The sequence below is a fragment of the Callospermophilus lateralis genome, chromosome 1, assembly GCF_048772815.1.
Source record: "Callospermophilus lateralis isolate mCalLat2 chromosome 1, mCalLat2.hap1, whole genome shotgun sequence".
Classification (NCBI taxonomy): domain Eukaryota; kingdom Metazoa; phylum Chordata; class Mammalia; order Rodentia; family Sciuridae; genus Callospermophilus; species Callospermophilus lateralis.
This window is the reverse complement of record NC_135305.1, coordinates 727,918-754,290: the sequence shown is the minus strand read 5'-3', so window position 1 is coordinate 754,290 and position 26,373 is coordinate 727,918. Positions and strand designations below refer to the sequence as shown.

General features: G+C 46.4%; 1 protein-coding gene across 3 annotated transcripts in view; it reads right to left on the bottom strand.

Moving 5' to 3' along the window:
* Positions 1–26,373, bottom strand: part of Esyt2 (extended synaptotagmin 2) — a 76,568-nt gene that overhangs the window by 7,307 nt on the left and 42,888 nt on the right. For 2 of the 3 annotated variants that reach the window (XM_076872990.2, XM_076873008.2), the window contains 12 exons: positions 25,637–25,692; positions 21,431–21,551; positions 19,015–19,191; positions 17,871–17,953; positions 16,481–16,529; positions 14,943–15,032; positions 14,400–14,495; positions 12,785–12,886; positions 6,502–6,576; positions 5,590–5,676; positions 3,008–3,157; positions 1,253–1,626 (listed from right to left, as the gene is read on the bottom strand). In XM_076872990.2, the coding sequence (XP_076729105.1) occupies positions 1,253–1,626; positions 3,008–3,157; positions 5,590–5,676; positions 6,502–6,576; positions 12,785–12,886; positions 14,400–14,495; positions 14,943–15,032; positions 16,481–16,529; positions 17,871–17,953; positions 19,015–19,191; positions 21,431–21,551; positions 25,637–25,692 (1,460 nt within the window). The remainder of the gene's footprint in view (positions 1–1,252; positions 1,627–3,007; positions 3,158–5,589; positions 5,677–6,501; positions 6,577–12,784; positions 12,887–14,399; positions 14,496–14,942; positions 15,033–16,480; positions 16,530–17,870; positions 17,954–19,014; positions 19,192–21,430; positions 21,552–25,636; positions 25,693–26,373) is intronic. The other variant, XM_076872998.2, reaches the window with a different exon arrangement.

The window sequence follows — 26,373 nt, the reverse complement described above, 5'->3', positions numbered from 1 at the left end:
GAGAGAGAGAGAGAGAGAGAGAGAAAGCGCACGAGCAAGCGAGAGCATTTTTTGAAATTTTAAAATTTTGAGACAGAATCTAAGTTGCTGAGCCTGGCCTCAAACTTGTGATCCTCCTGCCTCAGCCTCCCTAGTCACTGGGATAATAGGTAAGTACCATGGGGCCTGGTGACCTATTCAGTTATTTTTGTACTGGGGATTGAACCCAGCAGTGCTGTACCACTGATCTATATTCAGCCCTTTTGTAAATTTTAAGGCAAGAGCTAAAGTTGCTGAGGCTGGCCTTGAACTTGTGAGCCCAAGTCCCTGGGACTGCAGGCATGTAGCATAACACCCAGCTAGACAACCTATTCTTTTACAATAAAGATAAGCCTTCGGGGCTGGGCACAGTGGCACATGCCTGTAATCCCAGCGGCTCAGGAGGCTGTGGCAGGAGGATTCTGAGTTCAAAGCCAGCCTCAGCAAAAGTGAGGTGCTAAGCAAATAAAATACAAAATAGGGCTGGGGATGTGGCTCAGTGGTTGAGTGCTGGAGTTCAACCTCTGGTGCCAAAAAAATAAAATAAAAAAGCCTTTTGCCAAACCTTCCCACTCACCACCCACTAAGTCTCTAGGGTATCTTTTGAGTCTGTCTTCCTGGGATGGGGGGGTGGGGTGCAATAGCTTCATGGCTCTAAGCGTCTTTCCTTTCCCATTTAGAGAACCTCTTACTCGACCACCTCCTAATCCTTAATTGGTCCTAGAAAAATACGACAGGTTCTCTTTTTTAAAAATATCTTTTTTAAGTTGTAGATGGAAACAATACCTTTATTTTATTTATTTATTTTTATGTGGTGCTAAGGATTGAACTCAGTGCCTCACATGTGCTAGGCAAGTGCTCCCCCACTGAGCTACACCCCCAGTCCCCCCCCCCCCGCTTTTTTTTGAGACAAGGTCTCACTAAATTCCTGAGGCTGGTCTCCAACTTGCCATCCTCCTGCCTTAGCCTCCCAAGTCACTGGGATTACAGATGTCTGTCCACACACCCAGCTTGGCAGGCTTTATTTTGAAAGTCAGACACAGTGGGCAAAATGGCAACACCACCTGAAGTTGTTCCAGTGAATTTAAGAAGGCATCTCCCGCCCTGCTGGGTGTGGGACATGAACTCTGTCTACCTATGCCCCCGTGACATGCTGGGTGAGTGCCGAGCATGATGAACAATCACCCGGGCGTCAGGTATGTGGCACGGTGAGAGCCAGGCAGTGGACATTTACTTTTCGAGCTGTCGCAGCCTTTGCCGCAGCTCCTGGGTGGCGATAGGCAGCGATATGTCTGAGGCTATGCTGGGGGTGGGCTCTTTGACAGACATGTGGCTCGGAGAGGCCAGGAGGCTGGAGGAGCTTCTGCCCAGGTCACGCTGGGCCCCAGGGCTGGCCTCAGGGGGCTGGGTCTTCTCTTCCACACCAGGTTTATCACCTCCCCCAGTGACTGGTGTGGACGGGGCTGTGCTGCTCCCGCTGGTGCCTGGAGATGCAGACACCTGAGATTTGACAGGTATTTTCCTCCCTTCTTTGGACACAGAGGGTCGTTTCACTTGAGCTGAATGTTGGTGGTCTGGAGGCCGCTCCTGCTTTTCGAGATGGAGTACCTAAAGGTGGACATAAACAAACACTGAAACCAATGACACTGGTAACCTCTTGGCACTTGGCTGGCTTCAGATGCACTCCTCCACAGATATTTCTTTAAAACCGGCTCAAAATGTTAAAAAAAAAAAAAAATCTAATCTTTTCTGTTTGGTTATTCAATTATTAAAGTAATACCATATCACAGAAAGTTTAGAAAAGCAAAGCTTAATCAAAACATCACTTGTACAAAATAAACACCAGGTCTGTGTCTTCTCCAGGCTCCCCCACTTGCACCCTTTCCTACACAACTGTCGACAGTGTCTCACACAGAGCCCACTGAACCTGCCCCAACAGGAGACGAAGGCCTTCATCTGCTCGGGTAGACTAAACCAGGAAGTCCAGAGAGAGAAACACCCTCCGAACCCTGCTACCTAGCAGGAGCATCCCAGACATGGCACAGAAGGAGAAGGGCAGCCACACCGTTTCTCCTGGGACCTGGGGCTGGCACGTCCCACTGAGCAGGCTCCTCCACTTTGGGGTTATTGAGATGGCTGGAGGATTTTTTTCTGCGCTCAGGAAAGGTCTTCATTCTTATGGCCTCCCTGAAATTTCCCCCGTTTTTTGCAGTTGAACTCAGGCCCTCACGTGTGTTAGGCAACCTCTATCACTGAGCTATAGCCCCACCCCTCCCACATTTTGCATTATTATCAAAAGCCAGATTTCAGGTTCAAAGAGTCCTGGAATTCATGGCATGGGGATACTGCAATTCTTCCTGAAAAGGCTATACCAATGCCCAGTGTCTTGGCCAGGTGCAAGGAAACCATTTCTTCTGGACCCTCTACAGACGAAGTCTGTTTTAAAAGCTGGCTCTTGGGGCAGGGGAATAGCTCAGTGGTAGAGTGTGAGAACCTGTGTTCAATTCCCAGTGCCAAAAACAAAACAAAAAAAAAGAAAAATTGACTTTTCAATTTGTATATTCTTATTACTAAGTTTTGGCATTTCCCCATATATTTACTGATTTTATTTTCAAATCTGCCCTCTTGCTGGGTTTAAATTCTCTCTCCCGAATAATTCTGAAAATTCGGCCTCAGGAGAGAATTCTGTCAACGCAGAAGCAGCAACTTCTGGACCACAGGGTAAAAACAGCTGGTAGACTCGGCAGAGCACTGTGTGATCCGGGCCAGCCTCACCATCTGCAGGTGCTGCAGCTGTCCTGGGAGTGAGCTCAGTGGGCTCCTAGGACCAAACGAGGGGTCCACTCTCCTCAAGCAGCACCTCTGTGGGACCCTGGCCCCGCCTGCCCTGCACCCATGGCAGCATTTGCCAGGCTGACCAGGACGGGCGTGGCGCTGCCAGCAGATGGCCTCCTCCCACACAGCATCTATCACCAAAGGCGGTACGTACTCGGAGGGCGATCTTCATCTTTAAAGTGCTGTTGGGGCCTGAGTTGCTGAGCTGGAACCGCTGGTTGATGGTCATGTCGTCGCTCGTGAGCAGCTGACTGAGCGGGATCCTCAGACTGCCCAGAGAACACTGGTGCTGCTCATCCTTGACCTGCAGGTTACAGGGCACAACACTGAACCTGGAGGGGAAGGCACAGAAACTACAGAGAGCCCACAGAGTTTAGAAAACACATTTTAGAAAGCCCAGACATGTTTGAGCCATATTCTTTCAAGTGATGACTCCATTTAGAGGCATGGGCTGCAGGAATCTGAAGGGTGCAGGCAGGGTCCTCAGCCCCTGTGAGAAGGCCGGAGCTCACGCGCCATGAGGTGTGAGGTCTTCACTGGTGACACTTGGTTGTGCAGTAAATGCACCTCTAGGTTCCTTTCAAGTCTTCCCTATTCAAAATCTACATGGTTGGTTTGAAAACTGACAATATCTGCTTTAAAAGCCTGGTCATCTGCCGGCCATGGTGGTGCAGCCTACGATCTCAGCCCCTCAGGAGGGTAAGACAGGAGGATCGCAAGTCCAAGGTCAGCCTGGGCAATTTAGTGAGACCTTGTCTTAAAATAAAAAGGACTGAGGGTTGGGGCTGGGGTTGGGGCTCAGTGGTAGAGTCCTTGTTTAGCATGTGCGAGGCATTGGGTTCGATTCTCAGCACCACATATGAATATATGAATAAAATAAAGATCCATCAACATAAAAAAAAAAGAAGGACTGAGGGTGTAGCTCAGTGTTAGACTGTTTCTGGGTTCAATTCATAGTTATGTGAAAAACAAACTACAAATCTCCAAGCACAACAAAAAACCTGCTGAACAAATAGTACAATCATCTATTAAAAAATAACCTATGACCTTTCTCTGATGCTGTAAATGAAAATTAACTTGACACAGACCTAAATGTGAAGTTAGAAATACAACCTCCAGGAGAAGGCAGAGGAGAAACACTTAGAAACAAGGGAATGGCAATTTTTATTTCTTTTATAGGACACGAAGAGCATGAACTAAAAAGAAAAAGGTGAAAAAAAATGAACATCAGCAAATTTTGAAGGTTCTGCTTTTGCAAAGTCTTTGTTATCAAATGTGAAATCAAGCAAACAGATTGAGAGAAAATATCCACACGACATGTGTCCATCAAGCACCTGTTTCCAGAATTCAGCATTAAGAAGACAAGTAACAACAATAAAAGGGCAAAGGAAGTGAGCAGACGTGATGTTATGGTAGAGACACAGAGCACAGGAGCACAGCATGAGGCTCATGCTGCAACGGCCACCCCACACCATTGCAAAGCAGCAGGCCCTTGCCCTGGTCCCTGGGCTCCAAGACCCACGAGCACCTGAAACCTTATGCACCACATGTTTTCCTATGCACACACACCTGTGATAAAGTTTAACTGACATATTAGGCACAACAAGAGATGAACAATAAATAATAAAGTAGAACAATCTTTAACAATATGTATAATAAATTATAAGTTATGTGAATGGGTCTCTCACACTTAACGTGATATATGCATGCTCCCTACTTTATTTTTGGTACTGGGTAGTGAACCTGGGGTGCTCTACCACTAGAGCTATACCCCTACTCCTTTTTTAAAATTAAAAAAAAAAAAATTTTTAAAGGATCTCATTAAATCTAAGTTGCCCAGCTGGCCTTGAACTTGTGATCCTCCTGCCTCAGCCTCCCAGGATGCTAGGATTTCAGATGTGGCCACAGCACAGGACTCTCCCTTCCTGTGATTATGTGGCCTGTGGTTTGGACGAAGGCTGACCACGACTGACTGAAATCACAGAAGTGACCATGATGAGGGGCCTGCTTTACCTCTACCCACTAACCATGGAGCCTTGGCAGCATGTGCAGAAAGAGCACCTGCTGCACAGTGCCAGTGGGGACGTGAAAGGCACACCACATGAAACACGACTTGGCAGCACACTAAGAAGGTAGATGTGCATCTACCTTCTATTCCTCAGTACATACCCAACAGCAGCAAAGGCATAGATCCTCACAAAGACTCACATGCAAAGACTCAGAGCAGATTCATTCGTAATAGGTCTTGGCAGGAAAGGATCCAAACTTTTAACACCCTTGTACCGTCACTCTTGTACTAGACAAGCTAATAGGGATGCTTCCATCCCTTGGAATATTACTTATGGAATACTACACCTATCAGTAACAACACAGCAAACCCCAAAATCATTACACAAAACAACAAAACAAAAAGAATGCACTGTGTAACTCTATTCACACAGTCCTATAAAACCCAAGCAAGTTACAGTGAGGCCCCAGAAGGCAGATCTGCCTGTGTGTGTGTGTGTGTGTAGGCGTGCGCACATCTGGCCTGAGTTACAGAGCACCGGGGAGCTTTTCCTGCGGATGGGTACTACAGTTCTTATCTTGACTGTGGTGATGTGTCCATGGGTCTGTATACATCTTCATCTACACCTACATGTCATAACTCATCCAACAGCACCATTTAAATATGTGTAACTTATTGTACGTCAATTCCATTTCAACACATCAGTTAAAAAGTTGCAAACAAAATACCTCAACTTCAAGGTCTTGGCGCTTGGGATTGTGAATGAAGAAGGTGAAGTTCTCCTCCCAAACGGGCTCACTGGTTTTGTACCGAATCTGGAAGAAATATACCAATATCAGCTCTGCAATACTTTCTGTGGAAAAGGGATCCCAATGTTGTGCTTACTGATTTAATGTGTTCAGAAGCATAGGACGACTTTAATATAATCCTAAGACATATACTCATAGTGCATGTACCATTATATTATTAAGCATAAACAGTGTTAAGAACATAGAGGATGGTCCAGAGCTTTCTGAATATGTCAGGAAAATCAGCTGTTTCTAACCTGACCAGTCCGCTCAGTGACCGCGACCTCATCAGCTCAGTGGTATTACACAGAGGCCCACTTAGGTTTTTTTTTTTTGTGTGTGTACCAGGGATTGAACCCAAGGGTGCTTAACCACTGAGTGACATCACCAGCCCTTTTTTAAAATTTTTATTTTGAGAGAGGGTCTCACTAGGTTGCTTACAGCCTCACTAAGTTGCTGAGGCTGGCCTCAAACCTGCCATCCTCCTGTCTCCACCACCACAGGAGCTGGGATTGAAGGTGTACACCACCACACCTGGCAGCAACACCTCCTTTCAATTCTTGAACCTAACTTTATTGGCTTAATTTTAAGAACTATTGGTCATGTTTAAATATTAATAGTGCTCAAAAGAAACTTGGGGAATTTATTCTATGCATACCCATGAAACATCTGTATGGTAATTTTTAATATTATCTTAAAAAAACAAACCACATTTTTTTATTGAATTAAGTAGCTGATTATTCACAAAGCGAATGCTCTAAGGGAAAAAGGATGTGGGAACCAGGGTGCCGTAGGCGCGCAGTGGCAGTGACCCCGAGGCAGCCTGGAGGAGCCGCCCACATCAGGACTCACCTTACTCTCCTGAGCCTTGTGGCCGACGGACATTTGGACAAGAGGGTTTGGGCTGCTGTTCATTTTCTTCCCTGACTATCCAAAAACAAAAGAAACAGACAGAATAAATAGACATAGATTTTGAAACGGGCCTACTAAACATGAAATTTTTGGCTGACGTTGAGAGCCACTTCTACTCATGTCTGATGTTTCAGATAGAAGGAGTACACGGGGAAGTTAGCCACAAACCATTGCTAAGCACACCCTGGGCCATGACTGCTCCAACCACAAAGTGAACTAAAACACTTACATTCATGTACACTCTTTTTTTTGTTGTTGTTTCTGAGATAGATTTTTTTTTTTTTTTTTTTTTTGTGATGCCCAAGCCCAAGCAATCCTCCTGCCTCAGCCTCCTGAGCTGCTGGGACATGGGTGCGTACCACTACACCAGCTGCACCTAATTTTCACATGTTAAAAGTTTTTTTTTTTAAATTTTTAAAACAAGCTTCTTTGTGAAAATTAAATTTTTTTAAATATTAATTTAATTTAGTTATAGTTAGATCCAATACCTTTATTTTATTTGTTTTTATGTGGTGCTGAGGATTAAACCCAGGGCCTCACACGCACTAAGCGCACACTCTACCGCTGAGCCACAACCCCAGCCCTGAAATTTAAATTTTTTAAAAAAATCTTTAATCACTGTTGTCATGTATTTAAAAAAAATAATAAAATCAATAAAAAAGAAAAAAAATCTTTAATGTTAACTACAGTTATCAACACAAATATATAAAAGTGCAATGAATGGAAACCAAAAAACAAGAGAAAAGACAAATGTAAAAGAATGGTACTTCAGAACACCCCTGGTTGGAGTGAGGGAATGCCATGGAGAGGCACAGCTTCACATTTTTAACTGAGCATGCTCCGTTCAAATACACACAGCTATCCGACATCAACTCTTGCTTACCAGCTGCTAAGGAATTTTGACTAGGAGAACAAATGTCAGTTTAGAACCATTAAATTAAGCAGATATAAATATAATGGGAAAATTCAGGAAAGAAAAAAATGGCAAGCACATTAGCACAGACAATTGATCAAGGAAAACATAGTAAGACAAGAGGTATGTGTTCTGAGGTTTATTTTCAACTTAGCCCCACAGGGAGATGCTATTAAGATCTGTTAGTGGAAATTAACTAGAAGGTCACAAAAGTGCTTTTAGTTTAGTAATTCTGAGTCAATCCTCAACACTGCAGCCATGAGAAACAGGTATCAAAATCATAGTTGTTGGGAAAAATATTCCTAGCCAAGATCCACTGTGATAATCTATTTTCTGGTTCATCTTTCTGATGTGCATGCATTCTGAAAAATGAAATAAACACTGTGAAAAATAAATGTCCAAGGCCACAGAAGACCGTGGTGGAGGACAATGGCTCAGCTGCTCAGCTGTTTCTCCTTCCACTACAGACCCCAAGAGCCAGCTCTATACTCATCCTCTGTGACCAGCTCTCCCTTCCAAAGCTCCCCGGCAGCTGGGCACAGAAAGGCAACTGGTTCCGGCCCCAAGGAGGGTGGGTCCTTGCCAGCCCCCCTCCAAGAGGTGGGAGCCAGGAACGAAGGTCCTGAGTGAGCCATCACTGCGTTAGGTCCTTAACACAGGAGCTGAGCTGATCTTTAACTGATACCAATTCTTCCTCACTGAAATAGGCCATCCATTCAAGTATCTTACAATTTTAAGACATACTTCCCCCTTCCCTTTCTAACATCTCTGAAAACAGAATGAGACTCGCCATTACTAGCTTTGCATGCCTGCTCTTGGGCAGTCTGCAGCAGTAAGACAGTTGTCACTGCTCTGGCCAAGTTACTGTGCTTACATCTTCCTTTCAGATATGCACGTGAGTGACAGTAAAAATCTGTCTAACCTAAATCTAAAAAACTTTCTAAGTATAAAACAAACACTATCAAAACACAACTGGCATTTTATAATCTCCCTTAGTGGTACATAAAATAGCAGTGTATCTTTTTTGGTACAGGGGACTGAACCCAGGAGTGCTCAACTACTGAGCCACACTGCCAGTCCTTTTAATTTTGACACAGGGTCTTGCTAAGTTGCTTAGGGCCTTACTAAGTTGCTAAGACTGGCTTTGAGCTTGTGATCCTCCTGCCTCAGCCTCCCAAACCTCTGGGATTACAGACGTGCACCCCTGCACCCTCCCAGCAGCAGTGTATCTAAAAATGGATGGTTAGGTCATGTGAAAAAAAGTTAAATCACTTACTAACTTTTAGACCATGACACTATATTCAAAATACATTAGCACAATTCAAAGTCACAAACTGAATGAAATATGAGCTGCTGAGTCAGACTGCCTCGAGTTTCAATCTCAGTTTTGCGTCCTGACCCTTGAAACCTGTTTCCATGACTATCATATGGGCACAATGCCATTTTCAGAAACTTGGTGGAAGGCTTTATTAAATGGGTTAATGTGATAACAGGATAATGATAATACATCTATTTCTACCTGAGGATCTCTCATATGCCCTGTGTTAACTTCCTCAGCAAGCCAAAGGAGAAGATAGCACTTACACCCCAAGTACAGCAGAGTGAAGCCCACAGCCCTGACTTGTAAGCCCGCCTTGCTGAGCACTGCACTGCTGGCCAACGGCCTTCCTCAGCAGAGCACAGGAGAGCAGTGCTGACCCAAGCTCCCCAGCGTCCTGTGGGTACAGGCTTCACCGCGTGCTGACTGGCACACACAGGCTGCTCTCACCGCCCATGTGTCACTCTTCAGTGTAGGACAACAGACATGAAGAGGCAGATTCTGCCTGTGTCCTGCTGCAAGCTCACTCATTTTTCTGAAGGAAACAACCATTCCTGTTTCTTTGGGAATTTTCTTAAAATGATTATTTTTAAAATTTCCCCACTCCAAATATGTAGGCCTAAAATGCTCAGAGAAATTAGAGAGAAAAAACCCAAAACAATATAAGTCATAGAAACGTGCTAACAATTTAGCTGCAAACACATGCTACCATGTCTTGGCAGTGGAGCTTAGTTTCCAATATACCTCATTTAATGAATTCAAAGCTCTTGGAAAGATCTATCACCCAGACCCGCAGCACCAAAGCTGTGAGGCTGTGGCCTCAGAGAGCCCCTACTCAACATATTGGAAGAGGCGATTTCTTAAAAGCATATTTACAATTCGCAAGGCGTGTCTTTAAATCACTGTCTAACATTTGGTTGAGATTTTAGGTAGAACTTCTAGATCACCATTTTCAAAAATTCAAATCCAAATGAAACACAGATGCTTAAACTGCCCTAGAGGGAGCTGCTCCAGGCCAGGAGGAAAGACACTGTGTCATACTGGAGCTTTATAAAATTTACCTTCCTAGTTGCTGTGTTTCCACCTACCACTTCTCAGTTAACAGCAGGCTCTCTCCCACAGGATGACCAACCCTGGGCTGGCAGGGAGGCAGCCTGCCACGCCTCGCGAGCTCAAGTACCATCTCTTTCAATATGCCTCGTTACGCTGCACCCTCGAGGGAACACTTGGTTTACCTTTAGCGCTCTCTGAACGGCAGCCTTCTTCAAGACACCAGGGTTAAAGTCTAATGGATTATTCTTTCAGGTCAGAAGAAAATGAATACACCGAGGGTTAATAAAACGTGCAATGAGAAGCTTATGGAAGGTTAATGACACGAACATCTAGGAGAGTAAACACAAACTTAAGCAAAACCCCCAACCATAGGAATCTTTATGCCCAAGATTTCACCTTAGAGGCTTTCAAAATGTATTTAAGTCCTCCACAATCCTTTACTCTCCTAACGCCTGTCCTTTGGGACTTGAAAAATTCAAGAGAGATTTTAGGAAGGGTTCTGTTTGTTATCATCTGCCTGAGTAAACTCTTAGAATCTTGAGCACTAAGTACACAATGATGGGCCATGCTGCCCCAACCTCTCGAGCCTGGGAGCCTTGGCCCTGGAGGGTAAGGACTGACGACTCCAGATTTCAGAGACTTTTCCTGATGCTCACACTGGGCAAATGTAGCTGAGACAAATGTGACCATCATTCCAACATGCATCAGTTACAGGGCAACAAGGAGTGCCGCTGTGATGTGGGGCCGGGGTGCAGGAGGAGCTGTGTGGAATCACGGAAAGCTGCAGTCCTGGATGTGAGAGAGACCAAGTCACTGAAATGCTTTGGGCAGATGTCCAGGCCTAAGGCTTAGAAGTCAGGCATCATTCCCCCTGGGTCTCTCACCATCAACTGAGGCAGCAGCAGCAACTGGACTTTTTTGTTTAAAGGAGAGCCAAGAAAAGCATCCTCGCCAGGGTCTGAGCAGTGGTGGCTACCATGCTGCACTGTTGTGTTCAGGGTAGGCACTGTAGAAATACCACTTGTCTCAGATATACTCCACATGTGGAATCATGAGCCCATAAACCTGCTGAAGTGATAGCTCTGCTACCCCAATCCTGTGGTAATCTCCATCATTATGTCCTCTGTGCTGTCTCATCTCCAATCTGTAAGACATCATCAACAGTCTAGGGGCTAGATGAGGTGTAGGCGTAGGGCCCCTCCTGCCCTGCTTGGCTCAAGAACATGAGCTACGGTGTACGCCTGACTCCTGAATGCTGGCCACCACGTCAGAGCTCAAGTGCAGCACGTGATGGAGAGGAAGAGCAGGGCATGTTCCAGGAGCCTCCATGAGGGCGAGGTCGTGCCAGCGTGCAGGAAAGCTGCGGCTTTCAGTTCCAGGTGGGGAGTGGGGTGAAATGGCTGAGGAGGGAGGGCAGGCAGCAGGGGCCGCCTGGAGCTTTACTAGTTCCCACGGCAGCCTGTCGGGGAAGACCCAGAGAGCAGATCTGGCATCACGCTGGACACCAGCAGGTGACAAAGTGTTCCCATCTGCATCGTGGAATAGCCTGTGGTGCATATATCCTAACGGAACAGCACAGCTGGCCACGTGGGGGAACCCGACTGAGAAGCCAGCAATGTCACAGGCTAAATACTGAAAAACAACGTAAAAACCTGGCTCATCTCCGTTTTGCAGAAGCAGGCAGCTGTACAATGGGAAAAGCAATTTGGAAAAGCTGCTGGAGGCAGAATCCACACAGCACAGCTATTTGGTCATCACTAAGAAACGCCAGAAGCAAAGGACTGCTTCTGAAACAACAAGAGCACATGCCACTGGCCTCCTGTCCTTTACAGAGGCCGTGAACAGGGGAGCGTGGACAGAGCTGGGAGGGCCACAGTATCCACCTACCGGTGTGACTCAGGCTTTTGGTTTTCCTCATCTGCAAAATGGGGCCAAATATCTGTCCTTTAGGTATTGTCCTGCAAACTTCTCTCTGTCTCTTTTTTTTAATATTTATTTTTTTAGCTATAGGTGGACACAATATCTTTATTTTTTATTTTTATGTGGTGTTGAGGATGGAACCTGGTGCCTCACGCATGGTATGCGAGTGAAGCTGAGAATGCATGTGGAAAGGCTCTGGAAATAGAAATTCCGTCTCCGGAGAACACAAAGCACTGTCACCGTAAGATTCAGGGGCAAATGGACTCTGGGACCCTGCCAGCCAGAGTTCAGTCTGACGGGCGACTCTCTAGACTAACAGGTCAGTAGTGGTTTTCTGTGCCCCTAGCAAGTGAGACCAGATCCCAACTAAGAGTACCTACCCAGAACAGCACCCAGTGAAGGTCCCTCCCATGTGGCATGGTGACAGATGTAATGAGACCAAGACAAAAAGTGCATAGTTATCCAAGAAAGCCTTTGAATTCCTTAAAAGGAACTGAACAGTGACCTCAAAGTGGTTTTCATCTCCCTGAGGCAGAAGGCCTGACCGGGAGGGCACTGCCTGTCCTCACGTGACCACGCCTTGGTGACTGAGCATGGACTAGAGGGATGGACTGGAAGAAAGGATGCTCTAACACTGCTGTGCTTGGTCAGGAGGAAAAGGCAGATGGAAGAAAGTTTGGGAAAGGGAACAAGAAGATATTCACATCTCACATGGAGATGAACTACAGAACAATTTTCACATTGTGGCTTCATTTCTTCGTCATGGGATCTTTATTTTTTACGGGCCAGCAGCAATCGAGGCATCTCAGTTTAGTTCATCTCCCGTCAGATGCACTTGCCAATGTTAAAGCAGTGTCACGTTTTACAAAACCAGCACAGAGTGAGTACACAGAAACTGAAATCATGCAGGAAAATGACGACAGCATGCCCCGTCATTCCACACGAGCAGACTCCACAGAAGGTCCAGGCCACACTCCGGCAGAACTCAATCAACAAAGGAAAGGACCTGGAGGACTCACAAATAGTGCTCTATAGACTGAGGTAGTATTCTCACAAAACACTAGTCCCGACGCTCGCCTCTCTTTTAAGTAGCCACACCCAAAGTTTCCCTCGAAGATACTCTTAAGAAAGTGCAGACAGGAGGAAAAAGCAAAGAACGGTGGATTGTGGTCAATGAGCTCACCAGAAGCACAGGAAAACAGTGCCAAGGCAGAGCCAAAGGATCCCAGCTCATGGGGACCCCAGGGAAGGTGCCCACCCTCACTATACCCCTGGGTAGCACGTGGCAGGGATCCTGTGCCTCTGACGGCCACAGCAGACTTCATGCACAAATTGCCCAGCTAACAGAAAATCAGTACTTTTCTTTTTTCGTTTTTTGCTTGTATGACATGATTGAAATTTCAATTTAATGTGACAAAACACATCAGTTCTATAGATGGGCCTAAGCCTTTCTTGCCAGTTCACCCACCCTATGCTCTATATTCTAAAATATAAAACAAATTCACTTTCACCAGGTATTATAAGTCATTGTAACATTCAGACATTTTATAATAAACATCATTGGTTAAAATGAAAAAGTTCTGTATGAGAAACTCTGAAAAAGGGTTAAATGATAATGAAGTAACATTTCCCAAAGTGAAATTATAACAGATAAAGCCACAGATTTAGATAGAAAGATTGGCAAAGAGATTAAGGTAAATTCTTCTAAGAAAAATGTAAGAAATTAAGAAGGTAAAATCAGTCAAGAAAGCTTCATTGAAAAAGTGCATGATAGACGGAATGAAACACGTGTGGTGGAGTCCTCACGTGAAACAGTCTTTCACAGTCGGCTTCTTGTCTGCAGACTTGCTACTCACTAATGCACTCACGTGAGGGGACGCACTGACCATGCAGGGAGAAGTAAGCAATGGCCAGTCCTGGGGCCACCTCAGTACCTGCTAGCAGTGTTCTTTCTTTCAACAAAACTGGTCATTGATACAATTAAATAGAGAATGACTGCCTGGTGAACAAGCATGTGGGCACTTGAAAAAATACCAAATGGTGTAGCGTTCACAATGACAATGACACTACCCTGAATGGGGGCTGAAGTCTGGCAGTGTTCCTCCCTTGTCTGGTCAACAGAATCACCTCTCCAAGGTTACCCCCATCCCTACAGACCTGTATTGTGTGTTTCATTTTTTCCTTAGGACAAAACAATTCTGATGTAAATAGGCATGTGCTTTTAGCTGCAGAACAGTGTCTGTTTGACAGCAGATTACTCAGACACTGTTCATCTCTATCCATTCTGTTGGAAGCTTCCTGGACACCTCCAGGGTGCAGCAGCTTTTGCACTGTTGTGCTGCAGCTAGGACAAGTTTGGAGTCTGTGATCAGAGAGGCTTCATTTTATCCCCATTCCAAATAAAGGCAATTTCTACCTTTAGGCAGTGAAGTTTTACTGATTAGAGGTAAATCTAGACATGCAAAACAAACATTAACTTATGCTCTCTGTTCTTGCTCTTCTGTACTGCCGTGAAATCAAATTCAGCTAGACAAGACCAGGTGACACACCGTGGGTAAACAAAGAAGTGATTTCCAAGTTAGAACTGCTAACAGGAAAAAAAGCACCAAAATGAACAAGCACTGCTATATTTACCGGAAGGTTCCGTGCTGAGTCCAAATACAAGATCAGCAGTGCAGAAGAAAGGCCATCATTGGCTTGGTCTTTGTCAGCTCTGATGTCCATCAGGACCTAGGGGAGGAAAAGGCCTTAGTGTGTGTCCACGAGACTAGAGACTCTTCCTATCTGTATATGTCAATTATGCACAAGACAACCACAAAAGTGAGAAATTAACAACCAAATATGTGCAACAGACTGAAAATGTACAATACATGTCTTTTAAACAAGACTGCTATCCCTCACACACCAATCAAATGAAGCACTCGGTGATGTGTGGCCCTCCAAATCCCTGTACTGTAGTAATCATACCATTTCAAGATACATAAAACAGGTGTATAACTTGTAACGTCCACTATAAAAAAAAATCCCATTTTCCTTAATTTATCTCTGATACTACTGTAGACACATACAGCACAATAATAAAAATTACTGGTATAATTTTTTTTAGTTAAGGAGCAATACCGTCTGGAGAAACTGATCCCAACAATCTGGAGGGGAGGGTGCATCACTGCACAGTACCTTGTCAAGGTTCACAGCGTCAGGCACAAGAGTGAGCCACTCCAGCTTCAAGTGCAGCTTCCCTCTGGGAACCTCGTCCAGAGTGAACCACTGCAGAGAGAGAGTTCAAGTCCAGTAAGGCTCTCTTGAACCAGAGACCCATGTCTAGCCCTGCCTCCACAAGCACTGCTGCTGCTCCTAGCGCCCAACCAAGCTGACGTACCGAACCTCGTGTTCCAAGATGACGGCCAGGAACATGAGATCATCGGCCCCTCCCTAGGAAAGCCGCCAAGCAGCACTACCACCCCTCCCATGCACACAGGATTCGTGCACAGGAAGTCCTGCATGTAACTCACAGGGAGTTCAGAGGCCAAGAGACAGCCAGCATGGGTTCCCAAGCACTGAACACTGGCATCAAACACTGGCTTAAAAACCACAAAACGGTCCATTAAAGAGGGTCCCTAAACAGTGAGTGATAAAAAGCCCAAGGCTCTGTTCTGTTTGTCTTGTGCAATTGTGGGCAGGTGGCTGCTCTGGAAGCAGCAGGATCTCAACGCCAGTCTGGCTGGTTAGAGCTCGCTTGCTTAAATCTGACTATCTTTTAGAAGCCTCTATATATTTTTCCTCTTTGATGTTTTATTCTGATACCAATATCCCTGTTTGAAATAATATTTTCTTTTTCTTAAATTTTTTTTTTGTTATAGATGAACACAATACCTTTATTTTTTTTATATTTTTATGTGGGGCTGAGGATCGAACCCAGAGCCCCACACATGTGAGGCCAGCGCTCTACCACTTAGCCACAACCCCAGCCCTTGAAATAATATTTTCTTGCTCTAAATTCTAATGGTATTTACAGCTCTTTTATAATCTGATTGCATGGTGCGATTTCTGCTATTAACTACAGATACCATGACGACTCCCCTTATTGGTGGGCTTCTCAGACTCTGCCCTAACCCTGTAGTATGCCACAGTTTGCCTGCCACAGAGTCAGCTTTATGTTTTTTTGTCCATAAGAATTTCTAGCATGTGGCAGGTACTCTATGCGAACCATCTGATTTGATACTTCTTTTTCTTTTTTGGTGGCAGAGACAGGGGATTGAACTCAGGGGCACTCAATCACTGAGCTACATCCCTAATCCTATTTTGTATTTTATTTAGAGACAGGTCTCACTGAGTTGCTTAGTGCCTTGCTTTTGCTAAGGCTGGCTTTGAACTCACAATCTTCTTGCCTCAGCCTGCTGAGTCACTGGGATTACAGGCATGTGGCACCTTGCCTGGCTAAATTTATTTCTTTTTAGCTTGTTATTTTAAAAGGTCTACATTCTTTCGTTGTTTTATTTTATTTTTTTAGTTATTTTCTTTTTATGTTTTTAAATTTTTTTGTTATTTTTTAAGGGCCTGCATTCTTAATACTTATGGAATAAATGCTATCCTTACAGGATCAGCCAGGATTCCTGCACTGACAGTTGGGCAACAGTATGGTTCTCCCTATCTCTGACACACAGTAGGTGCTCAGGCAATGCTTATTAAATATACCAAACTCAGAGAAAACTTACTTCATCTAAAAGGCGCTCCTTCTCAACTTCAATAAGATCAATCATAAGACTATAGGAATAACAACACAAAAGTTTAGAACACAAAAACACAGCTCTTACAAATGAAGTAATCTTAAGCACTTGTCTATGAAAAAGTACTCTAAAACACAACACAGGTGATCGGGAAGCAGGCCCCTTTCCCGCAGGCATCCTCCAGCTTCTGCCCGAGTGTCAAGAGGAGCAAGGACAAGAGTAGGGCTTGCGCTTCTGTGAGATCAGAGGCAGAGGTCAGAGCTGTCAAGAACTAGGCCCCCTCGGTGCAGTGTGCACGCCAGTCCTCGTGTTCTACACGCTCTGCTGGGTACTGCCAAACACCACTGTGCACAGCACTTGGCACGTACTGAATCAGGACTGGCTTTCTGTGCATGCTTGCTCTAGGCCCACTTGACTTGGTCCCACGGAAGCCTCTGGCCAGCCTGTGTGAGAAGAAGCCTGCTCTACAGCAGAGTGCCCCGCCCCACAGGGCCAGCAGCAACCGTGAAGGGACGAGGTGCTGGTGCTCCTCCTGGCGGGCCCTCCTCTTTGCCCCTAGGCTGTGGGTCTGCGTGGACCTCTGTGCCCTGTCCATGGCAGCAGGCTCCTGTGAGGTCTGCACCCTGCAGCCTCCATGCTGAGCTCCCTGTCCTGCCTGGACTGCTCTGGTTGTCCTCTGCAGGCTTGTGGTTTCTGGAGCCAGGGCATGACAGTCAGGGCTGTTCTTGATGAGGCTCAAATCTCTGCAGTGTCATCTATCTATTCCTGCATCTTTTTTTCTGTCATGATAAATTAAATAATAAAGATCAGGCAGAAGTCTGTTTTTTAAAGTTTGTTTTCCCAAGCTATGTAAATTTTCAATTTAAAACCAATTGTTATTACCATAATATATATATCATTTTAAATAAACAGTATTATCATTATTATTCTCTTGTGGTACAGGCGACTGAAAGGGCCTCAAGCCTGCTAGGAAAGTACTCCACCACTGAGCTATATCCCCACGAGTCAATATTTATTTTCCCATTGTAGGAACAACGCAACTTACTATATCCCAGAAAACCGAAATAGCGGCACTCCGCACAGGGGCAGGCTCTGCATGTGACTACTGAGTGTCCTGGCTTGCTCCATTCTAATTGGCGGTTCAAGTACCCCTGAGTGGTCACTGTGACAGACAGCTAGAGCTAGTGGCTTGTCTTCTCTTCAGTGTGATTTTTTAGAAATTAAAGTGTCTTAAGAAATTAAATGTGAAACAAAAGTTGTATCTAAGAGGCATTTAAAAATGCACACATGTAAGTAAGTAGATTCAAAGCTGCTATCTGTGAGAGTGACTGAGAGCGGAGTGCCCACACTGTCCCCACAGCCAGGAGGCCTTCTTCACCTTCCCAAGAAGTCATCCTTGTCTGGGTCTTCATCAAAGAGCTCAATTTCCAGTTCTTGTCCGGGGTGTTCGTAGACCAAAGCCTGGAAGATTGATGGTTAGCAGCTATTGCATTTTTACTAATATCGTCTTCTATTGAGTAAGATGGTTATGGCAAATATGGCCTTTAACTATTCTCTAGCAACAAACAGTTTTTACGTTCAGCTTGATGACTGGGCCATTTGAAATGCTTGCCAATGTAGTGACAGCCTACTACACCTACCTAGAGTTGACTGCATGACTTCTCAAAGCTCAAGTATATTCCTTCCTAGAACAACATCACAGGATGTCACCCTAAAACTGTTCAAGGTCTGGGACAGGGCAATGATGCAGGACCCACTGCCCAAGTCCTAAAACGGCTCCGTGCCAATGCTGCCCTTGAAAACCGCCAGCTGTCCACTCATCTCGCAGAGTGAGACACAGGGGGACCAAGCACCAAGAACGGGAGGAGGGAGAGGTGAAACCCCTGTGCTCTGGAGAACAATCCATGATCTGATCTAGCATTCCTGGAATTTACACGGGGAGAACTGGGCAGGCGAAACAGAAATCCATGCCATCCTGTACAGTGCCACTGGCGCTCCCAGCCCTGCGTGGCCCGTCCTCCTACAGTGCCGCTGGCGCGCCTGCCCTGCGTGGCTTGTCCCATACAGTGCTGCCACCCTGCGCAGCTTGGCCTCCCCAGGTAAAACACCAGGGTGCCACGCAGCGGGTGGTATTAAAATCACGTAGCTCTCCTTCACTGACATGTAAAGATGACCAGATGTATTAAATGCAAAGTCTGCGATACAACATAATGTCTTTTTTGTGTTTGTGTTAATAACAACACATAATGTTTCTTAGTTAGAAAAAGACAAACTATTCACATTATAAAAAATATTTTTGCCAATTATTCATGATGATATCATTATATAATTAAGGTTTAAAAACCTATGTGTTCACATGGCAAGAACACTATGAGGAAGGGAGAGAAGGTACAATGCTTTTAAAGAAAGGGAAATTAATACAAAGAAGTTAAACAATGGTGTCAATTGGCCACACATCTGCACAGCAGACCTGGAGCAGACTCCCAAGGCCCCTGCTCAGCACCGAGGGCACCAGGCCTTACCTCATACACCTCATTCCACTTTGGACTCAGGTTCTCTTTGATGACCTTGCTTTGGAAGATCTGGTTGCCCACTCGGATAATTCCATAGGGATCTGACTTTCCCTTGACAAGGCCCTTAAGATAAGTATCTTTCCCCTGAAGATCCTGAGCTTCAATGAAATGTATCCTTAGGACACCCTGAAAAGAAGGACAGGCCATTTTCGTCATTCACTGGTTCACTTATGGAGAACTGGAGGCAGCTGTGTGCCTGACCCTGCTCTAAGAACTGCTGAGGGAGCAAAACAAAGACCTTCTTCCCATTAGCACATATCCCAGCAGAGGCAGCGGAGACGGGGCAGGTCAGAAAACAAGGGCTGAGAAAGGGGACATTGCTGGGCTTGTGCCCACATCTACGATCCCAGCTGTGGGAGGTCAGGGCAGCAGGACCTCAGGTTCAAGGCCTCAGCAACTTAGCCAGAGCCTTTCTCAAAACAAAAAAGGGCCAGGGATGTGGCTCAGTGGTAGAGCACTAGCCTGGCATGTGTGAGACCCTGGGGTCGATCCCCGTACTGAGGTGGAGGTTGGTGGGCGAGAGCTCAGGAGTGGAGCTGTCTAGAAGGGAGAATAGATACACCTCAGACACAGGAGAGACTGAGCCAAAGACACCTGCAGAGAGCTCCCTGGTAAAGAGACCCTGAGCAGAGGTCCTGGGGCTCACAGCCTGTGCAAACTGCCAGCAAGCCCGGGTCTGGTCTTAAGAAAGCAAGGATGAACATGACAGGAAACATCAGCACTGGATATAGCCATGACACCCAGTGTGTTTTTTTTAACTGGGGATTGAACCCAGGGGTGCTTAACCACTGAACCATATCCCAACCCCTTTTAAGATATTTTATTTAGAGACAGGGTCTCACTAAGTTGCTGAGGCTGGCTCTGAACTCACGACCCTTCTGCCTCGCGTCCTGAGCACTGGGATTACAGGTGTGCACCACTGTGCCTGGCAACACCCAGTTTTAGAAGGGTATGAAGTGCTGTTATAAAACCTGCTTTATAGAAGACAACACTGGAACTTTGAAATAGGCGTTACCCATCAACTTTAATACAGTATTTTTTCTCAAATGTTGTTTGACTGAAAAGAAAACATTTACTCATGTTTCTCTCAAGGCAAACAAAGGTGGTAAAGTTTGGCAGGGTAGCATTCTGGCACCCGACTGGACTGGCACAGGAAGACAAGCGCTCGGTGGACACACAGTGAGATGTTTTTCCCTCATGCTTGCCTGAGGCTGAAGCCTGGAAGATCTGGCTCTTAGGCCCTGTGGGGCGAAGGGCAGCAAGATCCAGATAGGATCGGGGCTTGCTGCACTCAGGGCACAGAAGGCCCACGCAGCAGAGGAGCATGACAATTTCCACTTGCATCTCCAGAGGGGACACTCCTCTCCACCTTAGTGTCACATCACATCCATCAAACGCCAACGGAACTCTCCTCTGGGCCTCAGAGGAAAGGCATGTGGGACTCTTAAACACAGGAGTGCTCAAGAAGGTCTGACGATCTATGTACTGCTGCTAACATCTAATTTAACCAAAAAAGGAGAAGGTGTGGAGAGCTGTCTCCAGCTCAGGAGACAGGTGAGAACCACACATCCTTGAAACAGCACCCACCTGCCACCTGTTTCAGTGAAAGTGGCCTGACACAGGTCAGCGCTGGGCCTTACTGCACCACAGCAGTTGTCTCCCTTGCAACTGGAGGCTACAGTCCAGACAGACTCAGGAGGTGACACCTGACCCAAGGGGCTGGCACACTCAGGAACACCATACCCTCAGGACCAGTGGGGTTCCACACTCAGGCAAAGGGGCTCACAACCTCTGTGTGAAGGCATGAAGGGGCCTCTGACGTCTGGGACGCAGCCCTGTGGGCCCAGTTACCCCATCTTACAGCTGCAGAAACAGGCCCAGCTGGCCAAGTCACACATCCATAAAACAATGTGCCACTAAGTTCAAGAATCTGCTCATCCAATTTTGTCCAAGTGAGCTGCTTCATAAGCCCCTCTTTTACCACATTACTCATCAGGTGACTCCAAGCTAACCATTTCCCAGTGTCCCAGAGAAAGCTGATACACGTCGTCATATCAAAATCCTCATCCTCTCAGTCACTGTGCTTGGGGCTGAGAGCGATTACAAACAAATGTGACGCCTGCGGTGGTGACCAGGTTGCCTGCTGCTCCTGGCAGTCCTGAGAGCTTGCACACCCTCTGCACTGTGGAGGAAAGGGACTGAGGTCCAGAGCTGCCCTGGAGTCTCTGACAGACTCCAGGCCTGACGTGCAGCAGCACCTCTCTTCGGAGTGTGGTTGGACAGCTGTTGCTATGTCGAGACCCACCTATCTGAAAAGGCCGCCCGCCACGTGTCTGAAACGCAGAGGAGGCTATGGCACACTTACCTTTGGTATAGGAAACCGCAACTGGGCTATCTGAACTTCGCTGACAAGAGGAACAGTAATTCGATTGGGAAGCACCAAGTAGTTTGATATTATATCCAAAATGATAGTATCAGATAAGCCACTGTTATTTGGGAGGTAAAAAGAAAAAACAATCAGATATATCAACACTTGCTATCAACTTTAACAAATGTCACCACCAACACAAGGTGGTGTCTGCTCACAGGGCAGGAGTGGGCTCGCTTCTCCAACACAACACCTAAAGCCAGCACTCAGGGGGTCAGCTGGGCTGCTGCATGGTAACCAGGAGCGAGAACTCTAGCCACACTTCATAATTTCTAAATAACCTTCCACGTACTCCTACCCGGCTTCGTCAAAGATTTAATACCTAACTAAAGCATTTCTCTAAATTTCTATTAACATATACATTACCCGGCTCCATGTTTGTGTACATATTAAATTCTCCCAAAGTATAAGGTTTTCATTGCTCTCTTCATACCAACTAACAATTCTGAACTTCTATATATCGCTGCACAGCAAACTCGGTAACAAGAATATAATTGTTTAGAATAAAGGAACAAACATACTGTGTGTGTGCACACATGCATATGTGTGGCACGTGGGACTGAACCCAGAGGTGCTGTACCACAGAGCTATACCAACAACCCATTTTAATTTATATTTTGAGACAGCCTCACTGAAATGCTGAGGCTGGCCAAACTTGAGATCCTCCTGCCTCAGGCCCCTGCAGGTCCTGGCCACTGTGGCCAGCTTAGTCGTCAATTCTTCTGGACAGACTTGGAGGGCTCAAGCTAGGGGCGCTGAACACAGGCTGTCTAAGGAGGTACTGGATGGTCCTGAGTGCTCTGGAACCTACGGTGTTCTTACGTGGAAGCTGCTTGTGTTCACACTGAAAGAGTCCCTGGGTAAAGGGTTTTGGAGCATCCCCTTGCTGCTGTGCTGGTGAGGGAGAGAGAAGCAGAAGGGTGCAGGCCGCCAGAGTAGGATGGTGAGTGAGGAAGTTAGGGCAGGGTCAGAACAAAGGAGCATGCAGAGGGTCTTCTGAGGAGGTCAACTTCCCACAAGCGGGGGACCCAATCAGATAGACATGTCTGTAATTGTGCTCCTAAGAAACAGAAAACTAAAACAGATGTGTAGACATGGGGGGCACCAATCAATAACAGTGAGAAGCATGTGGACGACAGAAGATACGCAGAAGAGGAAATTCCAGAGACCATACAAGGACAGGTCAAACCCCCCAACCAGACTACTGGCTCTGGAGCCCCTTCTCTCTGGAGAAGTCCGTTTGTGGCCTGTTCAGTAAACCTGTTGACTGCTGTCTCTGTCCTGTTCTACAGTTCTTTGCTGAATGGAGTCAATCAACCCAGCACCCCTGGACGGTAACACCTGTGCAGTTCACGCTGCACTGCCACACCTGCCCTGGTGTCCAGGAGCCAGTGGCCACTGGCCAGCACTCCACAGACCCTGCTCCTCCCACAACTCCCAGCGCCTTCCTGGACCCTGGTGCAGATGCTGCTCCTGGCTTCCTCACAGCCCCCAAGGCAGCAGTGGCTGGTTGGGAGGCCCCACTCCCCATCCTGTCCTGGAGCACTGCTGCTGCCTGCCAGCCCCAACTCGCCCTCTACCTTCCACCTTCCTCCTGGCAGGGTGCTGCGGCGGGGGTGGCCACGGAAGTATTGCGGCACCACTCCCTCCATGGTGCCCGGCTTCCTTTCTGCATCCTGAGTGCAGCGCTGGCTGCCTGGCTGGCTGCCTGGTTCATTCGCCTCCCCAGAGCTCATCCTGTCAGACGCAGTGTCGAACACTCACCTTTTTGGAAAACACCTGTAACACATGCTTGCTGCAGTTCTGACTTACTTGATAGTAGTGCTGAGGATCGAACCCAGTGCCTTGCATGTGCAAGGCAAGTGCTCTACCACTGAGCCCACCCCAGCCTAAAATAAGTGTATATCTTTTTAAAAATATTTTTAGTTGTATATGGACACCTTTATTTTATTTATTCAGATGTAGGGCTAAGGATCAAACCCAGTGCCTCACACATGCTAGGCAAGCGCTCTACCACTGAGCTACAGCCCTAGCTCAATAAATGTATATCTTAATATAATTCTAAATACAGAGAAGATTATATAGGAATATTTTACAGAATATATACATAAGATCTATACATAAACTAATGGCTAGAAGCATATTAAATAAAAAGAAGCTAGATGTGTACATGTATGTTTATTGTGTGCATATGTGATCTGAGACTGGCTACAGTCTTGCCAGAGCCCTGCACGCCCTTGGATGTCACCCTTCAGGTGGTAAGATGATGTGAATCAGAGGCAACACTCAGTAAGTCCACTTTACTTCAGGGCAGACTGACGTATACACAGTTGTTGCCCTCACAACACTGAAGGGAAGCAAAGCAAAAGGAGACTTTCTTTTGTCCTTTTTGCAATACTAGGGATGGAGCCCAGGGAACTCTACACTGAGCCACACTCCCACCCTTTTCATTTTGAAAGGGGCCTCACTAAGGTGCGAGGCTAGCCTGGAACATGAGGCCCTCGCGCCTCAGCCTCCCGAGGGGCTGGGACTGCAGGCATGCACCATCACACCTGACTAGAAAGAGCTTTTCTACTCTAGCCTGAAGAGATGCTTCTTGTTTCCGCCCAGCTACCCCGCGTCCATTCCCCTGCTTCCACTGAAGGATCTTCCATTCACCAGGGTTTTCCCAAGCAACTGACCCATTTCTTAGCCTCCTTTAGGGGCACACAGGAAACAAATCTGATCACCAGAATCACAGAGATCGTGGACACATGTGCTGACCCTAGGACCTTTTCTGGAGCTAGTGAGAAGGGTTCATTTTTTTTTTTTGTACTGGGGATTGAACTCAAGTGGGGCACTGGACCACTGAGCCACACCCCCAGCCCCACCTTGTGTTTTATTAGAGACAGGGTCTCCTGAGTTGCTTAGCACCTCACTTTTGCTGAGGCTGGCTTTGAACTTGCAATCCTCCCGCCTCAGCCTCCAGAGCCACTGGGATTGCAGGCGTGTGCCACCGTGCCTGGTCAAAGGGTTCATTTTTTGACAGAGGCTGCTGTCTACCGAGCAGAGGCTGGCAACAGCTATGGAAGGCAGGATCCTGAATGCCGAAAAGCAGGAGGGACTCACAATCTGCCTGACATCCCTCAAAGAACGCTCTGTGAGCGGGGGAGACACCAGTGGAAGGTTAAGCTCCCTGATAGCGTGATGAGCGCGTTGACAACGCTGTACTTTCACAGGTTCCTGTCTGGTGGTGACTGACAGGCTGAGGGCCTGTCCATCACCCCCGGGTTACACGGGGCAGGGTGGTGGGGGTACTGTGTGCAGCTGTGGCACACGGCTTTCATGGTCTCAGATGCTTCTGAAATTTATTTTTGGTACTAGGAATTGAACCCAAGGGAGCTTTACCACTGAGCCGCATCTCCAGCCCTTTTTATTTGAGATAGGCTCTCACTAAGTTTCCCAGGTTGGCCCGGATCCTCCCGACTTAGCCTCCTGAGTAGTTGGGATCCTGAGTTGTTGATGGACCTTTATTTATCTTTATGTGGTGCTGAGAATCGAACCCAGTGCCTCATACATGCTACGCAAGCGCTCTACCACTGAGCCCCAACCCTCTCAGATGCCTTTTAAGGGGCACTTTTTCTTGTTTCTCAGATACTAAATTGCTAAAGGTTAATGAAGGGATCTCTAATGGTATGATACAGAAATTTCACACCTAGGTTCCACTGTGGACCCAATCCTTTCAAGGAGGAAGGACAAGGGCAGCCACAGTTTGGAAAGAACACAAAAAGGGACAGAAAGGGTTAGTTTTGAAGCAGATTCATTTTCTCAAGTTTCTATTATTTATGGAAAAATAGTGAAACTCAAGTTAAAAATCGATTTTATAGAACATTAAAAGGCTGTTACTTTTCTGAAATGCCACAACTGGGACAATGCCCCAGGACAAACAAGAAAACCAAGGGGGCCGCGGCTCCATGGAGCACACTCCTGAGCCTGAGGGGCGGTGAGGGCAGTGCTCCTGGTGCCCCACTGCTCCTCCAGGAGCCTGCGGCAGCCACACCCACCTGGGAGACCCGCTTTCAGCCTTCCCCAGTTATTTCTGTGACACTGAGAGACAAGGCCTCACCTACCAGCCAACTGCGACAGGACGCACACAGGACTTACTTCAATCCAGGGATGTCCAGGAGGTTGGTCAGTCCTGTCCAGTTAATCTCTAACAGCTGTTTAAAGAAAGGGGGGCAAAAACGTTACGTATCCAACTGCTTCCAGCAGCATGATCAAATGCACACAGCTCTCGTCTGGCACCTTCCCAGGGCTCACCCCGGGGCGGGGTGTGGCAAGGACATGCTCCCTCCCTGTGTGTGCAGATCTGCCTCTGGCTTTGCTTTGTGACACTGCCGTGGTCTTCTCTAGAAGAACTGTATGATGATGTACTTGCCCATCCTCTTACAGACAGGCACTTCCAACACTTGAAATTTCCCTTCTACTACAAGTAATGATTTAGTGAATGTCTTTCTACACATTTTTTCTCATATACATATGCAGACTAGCATTAAAAAAGTGAGATCTGAAGCTAAAAATTTATGTTCATTTTCATAAATGAACCTGACCTCCAAAAATACTGCTTCCAATTTATATTGCCAACAAAAATGTGTGAAAGTGTCTTTCACATACCTGCACCAAAAACAGATGTTACATGTATAATAAACAAGAATATATAATTTAAAAAAAAGATATTAAAAAGCAGCCCAAATGATGGTACTTTATTACTGCTTTAATTTGCATTTCCCAACGAGTGGAAGACATTCACCCACTTATGTGACATTGGTCATCCACCATCTCAGAAAGGAACTCCTCTAGTTAGCTAAGATCCCATTAAGTGGACGTGGACTAGTTAAAAC